An 18,895-nucleotide genomic window follows, 5' to 3' on the forward strand; every position below is an offset into this window, starting at 1 on the left:
CGTTGTAGGGTCCGCGGACCTTCCGGATTAAACTCCCACATTTGGAGGGGTCGCCGCTGGCAGGGAAGTACCCGGCGGATTAGCATCACTTGGATTACATCAGCGAGGGTAATGTTCTTCTCTATCATGCTCTTGACGCGTTTCTGCAAACGCAGCACCTCAGGGACCGACCCCTAGTCCGGACCTTTATCGGTCCAGGATGTGAGCCTTAGCGGGGGTCCGGATCTAAAGGCCAGGGCGGTCGCCCACTTGGAGCCGTGGGGTTCTGTGATATAGAATCATTCTTGTTGCCATATCTTGATGGTGTCCACAAATACTCCCTTTGGCCAATTAACTTTGGGGAGCTTGCTCACCATGGCTCCACCACAGTCCGCGTGTTGCCCGTCGACCACCTTCGGCTTCACATTAAAAATCTTGAGCCATAGGCCGAAGTGCGGTGGGACACGGAGGAAGGCCTCATACACGACGATAAACGCCGATATGTGGAGGAATGAATTTGGGGCCAGATCGTGAAAATCCAGCCCGTAGTAGAACATGAGGCCCCTTACAAAGGGGTGAAGGGCAAATCCGAGTCCACGGAGGAAGTGGGGGATGAACACCACCCTTTCGCGGGGCTCCGGAGTGGGGATAACCTGCTCCGGGTCGGGAAGCCTGTGCTTGATTTCTGCGGTTAGGTACCCCGCTTCCCGCAGCTCCTTAATGTTCTCCTCCGTAACGGAGGAGGCCATCCACTTGCCTTGAGAGCCGGCCAGGGTCGAAGGAGTTGCGGAAGGGAGGAAGGCTTGAAACTTGAGCGCTGGAGCTTGAGGACGGATGGGCTGAGGAAGAGGAAGGCGTGGGGTAAAGAGGGGAAACCTTATCTCTTTATAAAGGCAGTGAATATCATGCGTCCCCCACGAGCCTTAAAACTCGCCTGTTCCCAAGGGTTCGTGCGAAACTGCGCGGTTGGGTTTCCCAAACCCGTGTTGATGAGAATCCCATAATAAGGGGCACGATCTCTGCTTTGACAAGACATGTCGTCAGTGGTTGCGTGTCGAAATGCGAAAAGGGAGGCCGAAAAACGGTTTAAAATAATAAAGTGGACGGACGTAACGTCTCACTAGTAAAACCTTCAAAAGATAGAACTTATTTGTATTCGGCCCCTGTGATTCAGAGGTATGACTATTGTACAGAGTCGGATATAGTACTGACGATCAACTACTTTGAAGTATTCGGAGGAGGAACCCTCCTTGCAATGTCGAAGACAATCTGCGCGCCAAACACATCGTCATTGAAGACTGGTTCAGGGGCTACTGAGGGAGTCCAGGATTACGGGGTCCTCAGACGTCCGGGCTATGTGACGTGGGCCGGACTGATGGGCTGTGAAGATACAAGATAAAAAGCTTTCCCCCGTGTCCGAATGGGACTCTCCTTGGCGTGGAAGGCAAGCTTGGCGTGTGAATATGAAGATTCCTTTCTCTGTAAACCGACTCTACACAACCCTATCCCCCTCCGGTGTCTATATAAACCGGAGGGTTTAGTCCGTAGAGGCAATCATAATCGTACACGCTAGACATCTAGGGTTTAGCCATTACGATCTCGTGGTAGATCGACTCTTGTAACCCCTATACTCATCAAAGGCAATCAAGCAGGAAGTAGGGTAAACATCGTGTCCCCTGCCTCCTGTTTCCTTCGATCCTTAGACGCACAGTTCGGGACCCCCTACCCGAGATATGCCAGTTTTGACACCGACAGTCACCAAATCACATAACTCATATAATACAAAATCGTCATTGAACGTTAAGCGTGTGGACCCTACGGGTTCGAGAACTATGTAGACATGACCGAGACACCTCTTCGATCAATAACCAATAGCGGAACCTGGATGCTCATATTGGTTCCTGCATATTCTACGAAGATCTTTGTCGGTCAAACCGTAATGACAACATAGGTTATTCCCTTTGTCATCGGTATGTTACTTGCCCAAGATTCGATCGTCGGTATCTTCATACCTAGTTCAATCTTGTTATCAGCAAGTCTCTTTACTCGTTCCGTGATGCATCATCCCGCAACTAACTCATTATTCACATTGCTTGCAAGGCTTATGATGATGTGCATTACCGAGAAGGCCCAGAGATACCTCTCCGATACTCGGAGTGACAAATCCTAATCTTTATCTATGCCAACCCAACAAACACCTTCGGAGATACCTGTAGAGCATCTTTATAATCACCCAGTTACGTTGTGACGTTTGATAGCACACAAGGTATTCCTCCGATATCCGGAAGTTGCATAATCTCATAGTCAAAAGAATATGTATATGACATGAAAAAGCAATAGCAATAAAACTGAACGATCAACATGCTAAGCTAACGGCTGGGTCTTGTCCATCACGTCATTCTTCTAATGATGTGATCTCGTTCATCAAATGACAACACATGTCTATGGTTAGGAAACTTAACCATCTTTGATTAACACTACTAGGAAAAACACTACCAGTAGCGTGGTTTTTTTGCATACCAGTAGCATGGGTTCTCGCGCTACTGCTATGGCGCTACAGCTAATTTTTAGCAGTAGCACGTTTTTTACCCCACGCTACAGCTAAAAAGTTAGTAGTAGCGCGTGTGCACCCGCGCTACTACTAACCTAAAACCCACGCTAGTACTAACCTAACTACTAGTAGCCCTCACTTTTGACCCACGCTACTACTAACAATTTAGGAATTAAAAAAAATAAAAATTAGATGTAGTACTCATGAATGGTAATACGTCCATCATTTTAAGGTGGGTTACCTTCCCTAGTGGCCACCAACCTAAACAGACCACCTCTCTAGATGTATCTACAAGGCTAGGAGTTCAGACGCCGCTGGACACGAATCCTCCCTCTCGCGGACGGTGGCGTCGAGGTCCTCCACATCAGCGACTTCCGGCGTCGAAATCACCTGGACGATCATCTGTGCGACGTGGCCACCGGGCTTCACGGCGAAGTCCGCCTCTGAGTGGTTGAAGAGCACAGCGCCACCGGGCCGCGCTTGTCAGCGTCGATCACCTCTGCGCCCACGTCGGGAAAGTGAAAACTTGTTAGTACGCAAATTGCAGCAGTTCAACGAAATAGTACTATTAACAGTGTGCTGCAAGAATAAGAAAGCTAACATTAACAGTCAAACATCACTTTGGTTGTTAAAAATATCATTCATTCATCATATAACATTATTTTTTGTTGTCAAATCCTGTACACCAAATTCACATTTACAAGAAGTCAACTTCTCATTTCTAAATGGCTGAAAAGTGATCTATTTGGTAACAACAAATGCCAGCAGTCAAATTCATATTGGCAAAGATCGGACCATAAGAATCTAAGACAAACATACAAGCACTGAAGTATATGGGGCTTCCTTCAAAAGTTCAGTCAACCCTTCATATGAATCCGACCAAATCTAATAACATAAAAGGTTTTGAGTAGAGAAGGCACCTTTGGGAATGATAACTTTGGTGGAGCTTCGACAACTTCACCAAATTTAACCTTTTTACGTCCAGGGAATTCAAGATGAGTCTCGACCTTACCAGCCTTGCACTTCTTTTTCTTCTCGTCCAGATGTCTGAAACCAATGATACAACATACTTTGTTATCATACATTGCCATGAGTGAATGTGGAAGTTCTCTTAGAATATTTTGTCCTAGTTCAAAAATAAAAGCTGAAGCAAGATACATGGTTTATTCTTTACACGAGGCAACATTGGATCCAAATGAATTGATGCAAAAGCTACACAATTAGAGTCAAGCAAACCAAGACAGATCAAATGGTTAGACAACTTACTTCACTTTCTGCTTCTTCGAAACCAAGACATTCGCCTCGAGTTCCTTGAAAAATATTCTCAATAGGATTTCAAAAACCGCCGTCGAATACACCAAGATACTCTATAACAGAATTACTAATAACAGCTATAGAATCGTACAATATATTATATGTACAAAATAGACACTCCAAGATACCATGTCAAAAAAATGGCAGGGTCAAAGTTCCATGACATATAGAACATCCACAAAGTACATTTTCTTTAAAGTCATTCTTTTCTACAGCCCATAAAAGCTGTCACTCAAGGAGCGACATGTTTTTTATTACAAAAATAAACCACATTCTGATGAACATGGAAAAGCAAGCTAGAGTTAGCAGACCAAAATTAAGGTTCAAAATGTAATGCTACAGATATCCAATATTCACAACTAGTACTTTCAGGCGGCGTGTCAAATCACCCTGTACAACAATCATTAGGCAGATCGCACCATCTTCTTCAAGTGGAAAGTGTCAACAGACCATAAGAAGATTAACAAACAAAATGCAAAGAGATGCTCTTACCCTTTTAGGTATTGATGTAGTTCCAGCTAGCATACTCAGTCCTGATGCTGATATGGCTGTAGACGAACGGACAACCTATACAAAATTAAAATATTAGACGCAATAGACCAGGCCAAATGTGTTGTAAAAATATTAAAATAAAACTGACCTTAGGTGGATCTGCTCTAAGGTGATTGAGCTACAGGAGACACGGGTTCCGAACCTGACGGCAAAGAAGCGGTCTGTAGTAAGAAAGAGAAAAAGGTCAGCCTGTGAAGATCAAAACTACATTGAAACTGGAAAAAGGGGTGAATGAAGTTACCCTGGTAATTCCTTCTGAAGACTCGATTGCAGGGAGAGGAGTTGATGCTGTGACCTGAAAAATGATTTTGTTTACGAGATTAGGATTCACAGAGAACATGACATTCGAACCAACAAGCCTCATGCCATAGACGCATCATGATAATAGCCACAATAAAGCAAGCACACTATAGCGAATAAGGTACGAGATATTCTCCGAACATGCCTTAAGAGTATCGGCTTTGGACTCCGATCCAATCTTTTACTGAACTCACATAACTCATGTATTCCTCGTGTTGTGTGATCCTAAGATATTTCAGTCAAAAGGGTTAGCAACACATAATCTCTATAGAAAAACAAACTGTGGGCTAGGAATTTCTACTTACTTGAGTATATGCAAGGCGTCCAAGCTTTGTTTCCTGCAAAACAGTAAGAGATTTAGTTTGTACTTACTACTAGAAGTCCTACTCTAAGGGGAAGAGATTATATTGAACACAAAAATAGAAGTGTGTGCAGTGCAAGCCTGAAAGGTATTACTCCACTACTTACCAGAGTGCGGACAACATGGTGAACTGATTGTATTTCCTCCTGAAAGGCACTTAGATCTCCATGTATAACTGTAACTTGTGAAATACGTATTATTTTTGCATCAGCATCTTTTAAAATACACTAATGCCTGGAAACAATAAATATGCGGACAACATGGAAACCGAGAGAGAGGGAGAGGGAGGAGACCTTGAGATGGTCCATCCATGGAGGCGGCGGTGGGGTCGGAGCTCCATGGAGGGGGAGTCCCGAGAAGAGGTACGCGGGGGAGGTTGCATGGTGGCGACCCCGTCAATCCTCGTCTCCCTGCAGCGGCGGCGGCGGTGGTTGCGGAGAAGGAGCGCGGCGTCCCGAGAAGAAGTAGACGGGGTGAGCTCGATGGTGGCTGCCCCGTCAATCACCTCCTCCCTGCGGCGACGGTGGTTGTGGGGAAGGAGCTGACCTTGGCGGCCCAGCTCGACGGCGGCGCGGATCCAGGAGCCCCCGATGTGGCCGCCGCCAGGGAGAGAAGGAGGGGGGAGAGGATGGGGGCGTCGGCGTCGGCGGTGGGTGCGGCTGTGGATGAGAGATCGCCGTCCGCGGTGGGTGGGTGGCCCGCGGTGGAGGGGATCTGGATCGGGTTTTGGGTGATTTTTATTTTTATTTTTTTGAGATAAACGGGGGCGCGGGTGGACGGTGGGGGTGGGACAGTTGGTGGGGTGGGGGCGGGCATATACTAGTAGCGCGGTGGTCTCACCTGCGCTACAGCTATCCACATAGTAGTAGCGCAGGTTTTAGAACCCGCGCTATTACTATGGTCTGTTTGGGAGGCACGGTTAGAGATATTTACTAGTAGCGTGTTTTTGGTAACGCGCTAGTAGTAAGTAGCAGTAGCGCGGGGCAATATAGCGCGCTACTAGTAAGCGTCTGTCTATAAGTTTTTCCCTAGTAGAGGCTTACTAGGAACACGGTGTTTTATCTATGTATCCACACATGTTCAAATTTCCGGTTAATACAATTCTAGCATGAATAATAAACATTTATCATGATACGAGGAAATATAAAATAACAACTTTATTATTGCCTCTAGGGCATATTTCCTTCAGTGTCGGGGGTGTCGTGCGACATATGCCAAAGGATGGCTTATCATGGTGGGGGACAAAAGTACGTCGCCGGTGCCTGAAAACGGGATGAGGCATAAACATGTATGCCGACGCATCTTACCCAGGTTCGGGGCTCTCCTAGGAGATAGCACCCCTAGTCCTGCTCTGCGTGGTCTCCGCATGATCAATATGTCAACAAGGTGGCTACTAATACGTCTCCAACGTATCTACTTTTCCAAACACTTTTGCCCTTGTTTTGGACTCTAACTTCCATGATTTGATCAGAACTAACCCGGGCTGACGCTATTTTCAGCAGAGTTGCCATGGTGTTATTTTTGTGCAGAAATAAAAGTTCTCGGAATGACATGAAACTTCACGGAGAATATTTTTGGAATATATAAAAAATACTGGCAAAAGAATCAGCACCAGGGGGCCCACACCCTGTCCACGAGGGTGGAGGGCGCGTCCATCCCCCGGGGCGCGCCCCCTGCCTCGTGGGCCCCCGAGGCTCCACCGACCTCAACTCCAACTCTATATATTCACGTTCGAGGAGAAAAAAATCGAAGAGAAGGATTCATCGCGTTTTACGACACAGAGCCGCCGCCAAGCCCTAATCTCTCTCGGGAGGGCTGATCTGGAGTCCGTTCGGGGCTCCGGAGAGGGGAGTCCATCGTCGTCGTCATCATCAACCTTCCTTCATCACCAATATCATGATGCGCACCGCCGTGCGTGAGTAATTCCATCATAGGCTTGCTGGACGGTGATGGGTTGGATGAGATTTATCGTGTAATCGAGTTAGTTTTGTTAGGGTTTGATCCCTAGTATCCATTATGTTCTGAGATTGATGTTGCTATGACTTTGCTATGCTTAATGCTTGTCACTAGGGCCCGAGTGCCATGATTTCAGATCTGAACCTATTATGTTTTCATGAATATATGTGAGTTCTTGATCCTATCTTGCAAGTCAATAGTCACCTACTATGTGTTATGATCCGGTAACCCCGAAGTGACAATAATCGGGACCACTCCTGATGATAATCGTAGTTTGAGGAGTTCATGTATTCACTAAGTGTTAATGCTTTGGTCCAGTACTCTATTAAAAGGAGGCCTTAATATCCCTTAGTTTCCAATAGGACCCCGCAACCATGGGAGGGTAGGACAAAAGATGTCATGCAAGTTCTTTTCCATAAGCACGTATGACTATATTCGGAATACATGCCTACATTACATTGATGAATTGGAGCTAGTTCTGTGTCACCCTATGTTATAACTGTTGTATGAGGAATCGCATCTGACATAATTATCCATCACTGATCCAATGCCTACGAGCTTTTCACATATTGATCTTTGCTTAGTTACTTTGCCGTTGCCACTGTTATAATTACTACAAAGCTGCTACTGTTACCTTTGCCACTGTTACCTTTACTTCCATACTACTTTGCTAATAAATACTTTGCTGCAGATATTAAGTTTTCCAGGTGTGGTTGAATTGACAACTCAAATGCTAATACTTGAGAATATTCTTTGGCTCCCCTTGTGTCGAATCAATAAATTTGGGTTGAATACTCTACCCTCGAAAACTGTTGTGATCCCCTATACTTGTGGGTTATCAAGACTATTTTCAGGCGCCGTTGCCGGGGAGCATAGCTCTATTCTTTGAGTCACTTTGGATTTATATCGATTGATCACAATGAGGAACTTGAAAGATGAAAAAACCAAGATTTATCCCTCAACTACGAGGGGAGGTAAAAATCTGCCATCTAGCTTTGCACTTGATTCACCTTCTGTTATGAGTAAACTTGCGACACCTACTCCTGCTATTGATTCTGATATGTCGCATGTTATTGATGATGCCACTTCTGCTTTGCATGATACTTATGATGAAACTACTTCTATGCTTGATAATACTGTGCCACTAGGTGAATTTCTTGATGAACAACTTGCTAGGGTTAGAGAGAATGAAATTATTGAGACTAATAATACTGATGAAAGTGATGATGAAGATTCTCCCCCTAGATATGAATTACCTGATGTGCCTGTGGGTTATGTTATGGATGAAGAAACTGCTAGAGACTTTTTTGCTTGCAAAGATAGATATGATCTTAAGAAACTGTTAGCTAAGATGAAAGAAAAGTCTTTAAACGCTAGAATGAAATATGACCCTGCTTTTGCTACTTCACCTATCTGTATTTCTGATAAGGATTATGATTTCTCTATCGACCCTGAGTTAATTACTTTGGTTGAATCTGATCCTTTTTATGGCTATGAATCTGAAACTTTTGTGGCACATCTTACTAAATTGAATGATATAGCCACCCTATTTACTAATGAGGAAAAAATTCGTTACTACTATATCCTTAAGTTATTTCCATTCTCATTAAAGGGTGATGCTAAAGCATGGTTTAATTCTCTTGATCCTGGTTGTGTGCGTAGTCCCCAGGATATGATTTATTACTTCTCTGCTAAATATTTCCCCACTCATAAGAAACAAGCTGCCTTAAGGGAAATATATAATTTTGTGCAAATTGAAGAAGAGATTCTCCCACAAGCTTGGGGGAGGCTTCTCTGATTACTTAATGCTTTGCCTGATCATCCTCTCAAGAAAAATGAAATACTTGATATCTTTTATAATGGACTAACCGACGCTTCCAGAGACCACCTGGATAGTTGTGCTAGTTGTGTTTTCAGGGAAAGAACTGTGGATCAAGCTGAATTGCTATTAAATAATATGTTGAGTAATGATAATAAATGGACACTTCCTGAACCAACTCCTAAACCAACTCCGAAGAAAAGGGGTATTCTATTTCTCAGTCCTGAAGATATGCAAGAGGCAAAGAAATCTATGAAAGAAAAAGGTATTAAAGCTGAAGATGTTAAGAATTTACCACCTATTGAAGAAATGCATGGTCTTGATAACCCGACACAGGTAGTAAAGGTAAATTCTCTCCATAGATTTGATGAAGGTGATATTCCTTGTTATAAGTCTGCTAGCCAATGCTTGGGTGAGTTTGATAATTTTATTGTTAAACAAGAAAATTTCAATGCTTATGTTGGTAGACAATTGAAACGTAATGCTTATATGATTGAACACATGAGTGATTATATGTCTAGAGTTAAAGGTGAACTTAAACTTATTAGTAAACATGCTTCTATGGTTACCACTCAAGTAGAACAAGTGCTTAAAGCTCAGAATGATTTGCTCAATGAATTAAATAATAAGAAAAGTGATAATGTTGTTAGAGTTATGACTAGAGGGGGTAAAATGACTCAGGAACCTTTGTATCCTAAGGGCCACCCTAAGAGAGTCGAGCAAGATTCTCATAGAACTAATGTTGATGCACCTAGTTCTTCTAAGAAGAAGAAAAAGAAAAAGAAAAATGATAGGACTTTGCATGCTTCTAGTGAACCTGTTGCTGACACACCTGAGAATCCCAATGATATTTCTAGTTCTGATGCTGAAACACAACTTGGTAATGAACATGAACCTAGTGATATATTAATGATGATGCTCAACCTAGCAATAACAATGATGTAGAGATTGAACCTGCTGTTGATCTTGATAACCCACAATCAAAGAATCAACGTTATGATAAGAGAGACTTCGTTGCCAGGAAGCACGGTAAAGAAAGAGAACCATGGGTTCAGAAACCCATGCCTTTTCCTCCTAAACCATCCAAGAAAAAGGATGACGAGGATTTTGAGCGCTTTGCTGAAATGATTAGACCTATCTTTTTGCGTATGCATTTGACTGATATGCTTAAAATGAATCCTTATGCTAAGTACATGAAAGATATTGTTACAAATAAAGAAAAGATACCGAAAGCTGAAATTTCCACCATGCTTGCTAATTATACTTTTAAGGGTGGAATACCAAAGAAACTTGGAGATCCAGGAGTACTAACTATACCATGCTCCATTAAAAGAAACTATGTTAAAACTGCTTTATGTGATCTTGGAGCCGGTGTTAGTGTTATGCCTCTCTCTTTATATCGTAGACTTGATTTGAATAAGTTGACACCTACTGAAATATCTTTGCAAATGGCCGATAAATCAACTGCTATACCTGTCGGTATTTGTGAGGATGTGCCTGTTGTGGTTGCAAACGTTACTATCTTAACGGACTTTGTTATTCTTGATATTCCCGAGGACGATAGTATGTCGATTATCCTTGGTAGACCCTTTTTCAATACTGCAGGGGATGTTATTGATTGCAACAAAGGCAATGTCACTTTTCCTGTTAATGGTAATGAGCATACAGTACACTTTCCGAGGAAACAACCTCAAGTCCATAGTATCAATTTTATTGGAAAATTTTCAACGATTATTATTGGAGGTTTTGAATTTCCTCTTCCTATTGTCAAGAAGAAATATGATATTCTTATTATTGGGGACGTGCATATCCCCGTTGAGGTAACTTAGTGTTATTCGAAAATTCTCCAGTTTCATGCAATTCGTAAAGAGTTTGTTAACAAGACTTGATCAACCTTGTTAGTGGATTCCTTTTGATGAGCACAAGATGGATGAAGTTAGAAAACACGACTCTTTGTACCCTCCTTCTACTTTCTGTTACTTAGATTAAATAAAGCAAGAATAGTATTTTCTGTCTGTTTTCTGAATTATCCTTGCAATAAAAAAATACCGCGAAAATAAAAGTTCTCCAAATGTCCCGAAAATGAAATATGATTTTTTGTAGAATATTTAAGAATATCTGGCACTGAGAGCACACCAGGGGGAGCCACCACCTGGCCACGAGGGTCCAGGGCGCACCCCCTACCTCGTGGGCCCCATGTGGCCCCCCTCCACTTATTCTAGCACCCACACACTTCTTCTTCCTCCAGAAAAAATCATCCCCTAGCTCAAACCCGTGTTCTAGCTCATCTTGCTGCGATTTTCGATCTCCTTGCTCAAAGCTCCATTCACAAAACTGCTTTGGGGGATTGTTCTTCGGTATGTGACTCCTCCAATGGTCCAATTAGTTTTTGTTCTGGTGCTTTAGTTATTGCAAATTTTTGCCACTTAGGTGACCCTGTTCTTGAGCTTGCATGTCAAATTTATTTGGTCCAAAGTAGTTTTAATGCATGATATAGTCTCTAGGCACTTGTGGGAGTAGTTGTTTTTAATCTTGTTGAGTTTGGTTCACTTTTATTTTGGGTTACTAAAAATTTCAGAATTTTTTCAGAGGAAGAAATATGTTTAGGAAAATGTACGAAGGTGGTTCCTCAAGAAAGCAGGTACCTAGGCTCGCGATACGTGAGCCGGACTATGAACTACCAAGGGAAGCTCAAGTGCGGCCTTGTGAATGGCCATCAGAGGAGTTTATGGTCGGAGCAGGTATCAAGGATGAATTTGACGCGTATGTGCGTAATGCTGACCTTGAAGGCTTCGTGTCAGATAAGTGCCCGCAATACCGTTACCTAACTGATTCCTTTGTGAGAAGGTTTAAATTTACATCCTCGCGCAATTCTCACATTGTTCTATTTGATCTTTATGATAAATCATATACTATGGACCTAGAAGATTTTAATGTTGCTTGTAAACTCCCGCAGTGGGGCAATGTTAGTGAACCGCGTAAATCTGAATATAAAGATTTTCTTGCTAGTATCACTGTGGGGGAATCTAGAGAAATCACACAAGCTACCATAGGGAGCATTCATTTTCCTGCCATACATTATTTTGCTCTCTTCGTGGGTAGATGCATTAACGGTAAAGATGAGGCTTGCCACATGTGCGTTCCAGATCTTAGTGTCCTCAAGAGTGCGGTATTAGGTTATAAACAATATAACTCGGGGGCCATCGTTGCACGAAGATTGCAACTTAATAGTTTAAGTGGAGACTTATTTGGTGGAATTTATGCAACCCGTGTAGCTATTATCTTGAGATACCCATACATGAAAATGATATGGAATTGCCTCCTGCTTATCTAGATTATAATGCTATGGTTCGTCATCAGTTTGTTGAGAGGAATGAACAATTCCTCCAATACCGACTAATTTTTGACAGATGTCGCACTGTCCATGTTGCTCTCCCTGCTCCTACTTTCTTTGACTTTTAGGCAAAAAGGAGATATGTTATAACCAGGGAGGAGGCGAACGAGTATGAGAGGAGGACGGAGGCAGCTTGCCTCCAAGCTGTAGCTCGTCAGGCAATAGCCGTTGCATCTCAGTACGACCCAAGTTACAACTTCGGATATCCGCCAGGCCAGCCGTGGCCATAGACCAACTTAGGCCAAAAGCCTAAGCTTGGGGGAGTACGTATTTCTCACCGACATTGCATTCATGTTCACACACTCATGCCAGTTGTCGGTGCTCATACTTTTTCATTGTACTATCCATGCTAGTTTATTTTGTTTTTAAGTTTTCTTCTTGTGTGTTTGAAAAACCTTAAGAAAAAACCAAAAAATTAGTTATAGCTTTTAGCTAGTTTACTTTCCATGCCTGTAGTAGTATAATTAAAAGAAAACCCAAAAAGATTTCTCGTTCTTCTTTTGCTTGTTGGAAGCTTTCCCGTGTAAATAGTTTTATTTCTTTTCTTTGGGGGTCGAGAGGAGAAGACCATGATGAAAATGTTAAGTGGCTCTTATATGCATTATTGTTGATTTAACAAAGATCCCATGTTACCTTGTCTTCTCCCGTGTATTAAATGCTTGCAGATTCTAGCTTAATCCAATTGCACGTGCACTATTATTATTATCCACACCGTTCGGTCGTGCAAGTGAAAGGCAATAATGACGATATATGATGGACTGATTGAGATGAGAAAAGCTGGTATGAACTCGACCATCTTGTTTTTATAAATATGATTAGTTCATCATTCCTGATTCAGCCTATTATGAATGAAACATGTTTGCAATGACAATTAGAGATTATAGTTGCTCATTCCATGCTTAATTAGCTCGGAGTTTATAATGTTTTACCTTGCGTGCGAACATGCTATTAAAATGGTTGTGATGTGGTATGATAGGGTGGTATCCTCCTTTGAACGATTCGAGTGGCTTGACTTGGCACATGTTCACGCATGTAGTTGAAACAAAATCAACATAGCCTCAACGATATTTATGTTCATGGTGAATTATATCCTACTCATGCTTGAATTCAGTGTTGATTAATTTTAATGCATGTTCATGGCTGTTGTCGCTCTCTAGTTGGTCGCTTCCTAGTCTCTTTCTAGCCTTCACTTGTACTAAGCGGGAATACTGCTTGTGCATCCACTTCCATAAACCCCAAAGTTATTCCATATGAGTCCACCATACCTTCCTATATGCGGTATCTACCTGCCGTTCCAAGTAAATTTGTATGTGCCAAACTCTAAACCTTCAAATGAAATTCTGTTTTGTATGCTCGAATAGCTCATGTACCAACTAGGGATGTCTGTATCTTCCATGCTAGGTGGGTTATTCTCACGAGGAGTGGACTCCGCTCCTCACTCACGAGAAAATGGTCGGTCACCGGGATGCCCAGTCCCATGCTCAAATCAAATCAAAATAATTGCAAACAAAACTCCCCCAGGACTGTTGTTAGTTGGAGGCACCCGTTGTTTCGGGCAAACCATGGATTGATGCTTGTTGGTGGTGGGGGAGTATACACTTTACCATTCTGTTTGGGAACCGCCAATAATGTGTGTAGCATGGAAGATATCGAGATCTCTTGGTTGTTATGTTGACAATGAAAGTATGCCACTCAAAATATTATTTATCTCTGTTTCAAAACTTGAGCTCTGGCACCTATACAAATCCCTGCTTCCCTCTGCGAAGGGCATATCTATTTACTTTTATGTTGAGTCATCACCCTCTTATTAAAAAGCACCAGTTGGAGAGCACCGCTATCATTTGCATGCATTACTATTAGTTTACATTGAGTATGACTATGACTGGATCTCTTTTACCATGAATTACAATGTTTAGCCAGTCCTTGATCTTCAGAGGTGCTCTGCATTTATGTTTTGCGATCTCAGAAAGGGCTAGCGAGATACCATCTTGTTATATCATATTATGATTGTTTTGAGAAAGTGTTGTCATCCGAGATTTATTATTATTGCTCGCTAGTTGATTGTGCCATTGATATGAGTAAACATGAGACCTAAGTGTTATTGTGAATATGGTTGGTTCATAATCTTTGCTGAAAACTTGAATGCTGGCTTTACATATTTACAACAACAAGAGCAAATAGAGTTTGTAAAAGTTTTTCTTTATCACTTTCAGTTTGTCAACTGAATTGCTTGAGGACAAGCAAAGGTTTAAGCTTGGGGGAGTTGATACGTCTCCAACGTATCTACTTTTCCAAACACTTTTGCCCTTGTTTTGGACTCTAACTTGCATGATTTGAATGGAACTAATCTGGACTGACGCTGTTTTCAACAGAATTGCTATGGTGTTATTTTTGTGCAGAAATAAAAGTTCTCGGAATGACCTGAAACTTCACGGAGAATATTTTTGGAATATATAAAAAATACTAGCGAAAGAATCAACACCAGGGGGCCCACACCCTGTCCACGAGGGTGGAGGGCGCGCCCACCCACTGGAGCGCGCCCCCTGCCTCGTGGGCCCCCTGAGGCTCCACCGACCTCAACTCCAACTCTATATATTCACGTTTGGGGAGAAAAAAATTGGAGAGAAAGATTCATCGCGTTTTACGATACGGAGCTGCCGCCAAGCCCTAATCTCTCTCGGGAGGGCTGATCTAGAGTCCGTTCGGGGCTCCGGAGAGGGGAATCCGTCGCTGTCGTCATCATCAACCTTCATCAGCAATTTCATGATGCTCACCGCCGTGCGTGAGTAATTCCATCGTAGGCTTGCTGGACGGTGATGGGTTGGATGAGATTTATCATGTAATCAAGTTAGTTTTGTTAGGGTTTGATCCCTAGTATCCATTATGTTCTGAGATTGATGTTGCTATGACTTTGCTATGCTTAATGCTTTTCACTAGGGCCCGAGTGCCATGATTTCAGATCTGAACCTATTATGTTTTCATGAATATATGTGAGTTCTTGATCCTATCTTGCAAGTCAATATTCACCTACTATGTGTTATGATCCGGTAACCCCGAAGTGACAATAATCGGGACCACTCCCGGTGATGACCATAGTTTGAGGAGTTCCTGTATTCACTAAGTGTTAATGCTTTGGTCCGGTACTCTATTAAAAGGAGGCCTTAATATCCCTTAGTTTCCAAGAGGACCCCGCTGCCATGGGAGGGTAGGAAAAAAGATGTCATGCAAGTTCTTTTCCATAAGCACGTATGACTATATTTGGAATACATGCCTACATTACATTGATGAACTGGAACTAGTTCCGTGTCACCCTATGTTATAACTATTGCATGAGGAATCGCATCCGACATAATTATCCATCACTGGTCCAATGCCTACGAGCTTTTCACATATTGATCTTTGCTTAGTTACTTTGCCGTTGTCACTGTTACAATTACTACAAAGCTGCTACTGTTACCTTTGCCACCGTTACCGTTACTTCCATACTACTTTGCTACAAATATTAAGTTTTCCAGGTGTGTTTGAATTGACAACTCAACTGCTAATACTTGAGAATATTCTTTGGCTCCCCTTGTGTCGAATCAATAAATTTGGGTTGAATACTCTACCCTCAAAAACTGTTGCGATCCCCTATACTTGTGGGTTATCTGCTGCAAGCTTGCTCCTTGAGCTGTTTTGGCTAGAGGAGGAAGAAGAACAAGGCTAGCCCTTACTCCACTCTCTCTATGTGGTATGTGTGTGCTGAGGTTCTGAACCCTTTGCATGGGTGGCCTGGGGGGTTTATATAGGCCTACCCCCAGGGATACAATGGTAATCCGGCCGGGTGTAGGACCCGGCTGTCAGTGTCTCTGGTTGCCGACTTCTCTGCCGGCTGCTGGGGCCCGCCGCCTGGTGGGTCCCGCCGGCTGTCTCGTACTTGGCCGACGGGCCGCGCCCGCCGCTTGCGGGTACTGCCAACTGCTTAGTATGGCTGCGCCACTAATGATGCATGCTTTGTCGGGGAGAGCGTGGCTACAGTCCGCCGCCTGTCGGGCGTTCACTGTAGCCACTCCCCGTCTCTTCTGATGAATGGCGCACAGACTTTGAGGGAGGGGGAGGGCCACCTACTATGAGTTGGCCTCCCCTATGCCGACTGGTCAGGGCTTGCCGCCTTCTGGCTTCTCACGGACAGGTAGGGCCCGCCGCTTGCGGGCCGTATCGACAACCCGTAGTGGGAGTGTGGCCTCTTCTGCCATGGATGATGTCACGGGTTGCGTGGCAACAGTGCTGCTCCGGGCGAGGGATGTCCGCCCAGTACGCTGCACTGTGGCCATGCTCTGCCCTGGATTCGGGGGTGGCAGGATACACTGTAGCCACGCCCCGTCTCATCGTTGTAATGAGGTGCTAACTTCGAGGGAGGGAGGGACCGCCTGCTAGGAGCCGGCCTCCCTGGAGGCCGCCTGCTAGGAGTCGGCCCACCTCATGGCCGCCCTCTGGGCTCCACCACCTTCTAGCAGCCGGTTGCTTGGACCAGCCGGCCCTGAGGAGGCGGCTCTTTGTCTCTAAGGCTTGAGGGGCGCAGCCGGCCCCGATGTCTTGAAATACCATGGGGAGCAGATGAGGCTACCCATGGTCATTTACTCCGACAGTAGTCCACGAAGCTGGTGGGGCGCCGTGGCTGAAATGACGAGAAGCCTCAGCAGCTTCCTACTCCGAGTGGTCTTGGTTGTTTTGCTTCGTCCGTCTTCTGAAGTGACGACTGCTAGGAGCCGACCGTGACCAGGCAGGCCGCCTGGTGATTTCAAAATGTCGTGGTGGGGGCCAGGTGGCACGCCAGCCAGATGCCAGACTTGCCGCCTGTTGCCTGCCTGCCACGCGGCGCCAGCAGGCCAGGCCGGCCTACCAGCCCACGCGCGCGATGGGGCGTCGCCGCAGGCCGGGGCCCGCCACTACAGGGCCTCGGCACGTGCGCGGATCCGCTGCGGCCGAGGCAGACGGTTGGGCTTCTGCAGTAGTTAATACACACCTTTTGGGCGTGGTAATCGTGGGATCATGGGGGAGTGGGTGCAGTTTATCCCACGACCCCCATGTTCTCGCCCCTCGGCTCCGCCGCCCGGGGCTATAATATGGGGGGAGGGGGCGGCAGACCCACGCGCGCCCTCCTCTCCCTTCGCCATTCTTCTTCCTCTCCTCTCTGATGCCACAGTGCCCCTTCCTCTTGCCGAAGCGCTGCTGCAGCCCACCATCGCCGTGCTTCTCCCCACCACGGCCTTCTTGCTCTGCTGCGGTCTCGCCGCTCGTCGCCGCACCGCACCTCCGATGAGCACCCAAGCTGTATGGCGTGGGCACGGGCCGGGGACTGGGATGGCTCCAACGTCCACGACTATCACCTCTCCTCTCTTCATCAGACGCGGCGGCTGCCCCGGGAGACAAACGTGAAGGTGCGTGTCCCCCCCGAGGCAGAAATCTCGCTGGTGCCGGAGGACGACGAACGCGTCGTCTTCCCGTCTCATTTTCTTCGCGGCTTCGGCCTTCCGGCGAGCGGCTTCCTGCGCTCCTTCCTCAAGTTCTATCGTGTTCAGCCGCACCACCTCACACCAAACACGGTGGTGCTGCTGGCCGCCTTCTTCACTCTGTCCGAAGGCTATCTTGGTACTCTCCCCACCCTCGAACTCTGGGGAGAGTGCTTCTACCTCAAGCTCGGCACCGCCGCCAAGGGCCAGGTGGCTCAGTGCGGAGCCTACGTGGCGGTGCGGCGTCCGGGTGCCGGGAACCGCTTCCCGCCCATCTCCCTGCTGCAGTCAGCCAAGCTGTGGCAGAAGTCCTACTTCTACGTCAAGAATATTCATCCGACGAGGGACTACATCAACCTGCCGGCTTATGTAGCCGGCCTGCCTGCAGAGCCGCGCGCCAACTGGCAGTACAAGCCGAGCTCCTTATCGGCCTCCTCCTCCGCCGCCCTCGCCCGACTTCAGGTGAAGACGGAGTCGGAGGGCCTCAAGGGCTCGGACCTGCTGGCCGCCTATGTGGCGCGCCGAGTGTTCCCCCTCCAAGCCCGGCCCCACATCATTAGCAATATGAGTGGGCACCGGGACCCGTGCCAGATGTGCACGTGGGAGCTGCCGGGTGTGGAGGTGGCCCGGCTGGTCAACTACTTCTCCAACTGCAAGTTGTCGAAGAAGGATTGGTAGTTTGGCAAGCCGCCGTACGACCGCGCACACCCGCCGCCTGCGGTAAGTCTTGTAATTCTTTTTCTTGTTTGCTCGTCCGAGTTCTTGCTTTGCCGTCTGATCAGTCAGCAATGATATAGGTCTTCTCTACCCAGTCGGCCGCCAACGCTCTGGAGCCGGGCGACGTGTTCATGCCGGACCGGACGAGAAGCGACGCGGACGACCCCGACTTGGGGGCGGCCGCCATGGAGGAGGACGACGCCACGGGAGGTGGAGGTGGAGCAGGCGGCTCCTCAGGAGGTGGCGTCGAGGATTGGCCAGACGATGATGAGGAGGAGAACGAGCCGCGTGGCGCTCATGGCACCGGCAAGGCGGGTGCGAGCTATTCAGCCGCGCCGACTGCACCAGGCAGCGCGCCGAAGCGCCGGGCCGAAGGCGGGCTGTTCGGCAGCCGGCTGAAGAAGGCCAAGAACACGGCCGCCGCGACCAGGCGGCAGGAGGCCGCCGCGAAGGCGGCCCA

At 46.0% G+C, this 18,895-nt stretch overlaps 1 protein-coding gene across 7 annotated transcripts; it reads right to left on the bottom strand.

The window, feature by feature from the left end:
- Positions 1-2,702: 2,702 nt before the first annotated feature.
- LOC120976567 (uncharacterized) lies at positions 2,703-5,762 on the bottom strand. 7 transcript variants are annotated; one of them, XM_073510196.1, is made up of 10 exons: positions 5,351-5,762; positions 5,165-5,232; positions 5,002-5,034; positions 4,842-4,921; positions 4,638-4,691; positions 4,485-4,557; positions 4,337-4,411; positions 3,797-3,840; positions 3,451-3,577; positions 2,703-3,029 (listed from the first exon to the last, which is right to left on the bottom strand). In XM_073510196.1, exons 1-6 carry the CDS (start codon positions 5,367-5,369, stop codon positions 4,515-4,517), a joined length of 297 nt encoding a protein of 98 aa, XP_073366297.1. In that variant the 5' UTR covers positions 5,370-5,762; the 3' UTR covers positions 2,703-3,029; positions 3,451-3,577; positions 3,797-3,840; positions 4,337-4,411; positions 4,485-4,514. The 7 variants fall into 7 exon arrangements, with proteins under 7 accessions (XP_073366297.1, XP_073366298.1, XP_073366293.1 ...); XM_073510197.1 differs by having other exon boundaries at positions 3,797-3,897; XM_073510192.1 differs by having other exon boundaries at positions 5,165-5,238; positions 5,351-5,744.
- Positions 5,763-18,895: the final 13,133 nt, after the last annotated feature.

Source organism: Aegilops tauschii, chromosome 3 (genome assembly GCF_002575655.3).
Source record: "Aegilops tauschii subsp. strangulata cultivar AL8/78 chromosome 3, Aet v6.0, whole genome shotgun sequence".
NCBI lineage: Eukaryota > Viridiplantae > Streptophyta > Magnoliopsida > Poales > Poaceae > Aegilops > Aegilops tauschii.

Coding starts and splice junctions, on each gene's coding strand:
- LOC120976567 (XM_073510194.1), bottom strand. Junction 5,035..5,164: donor ACCATGTTGTCCGCACTCTG/GTAAGTAGTGGA, acceptor ACTGTTTTGCAG/GAAACAAAGCTTGGACGCCT. Junction 4,692..4,841: donor CCAAAGCCGATACTCTTAAG/GCATGTTCGGAG, acceptor ATCATTTTTCAG/GTCACAGCATCAACTCCTCT.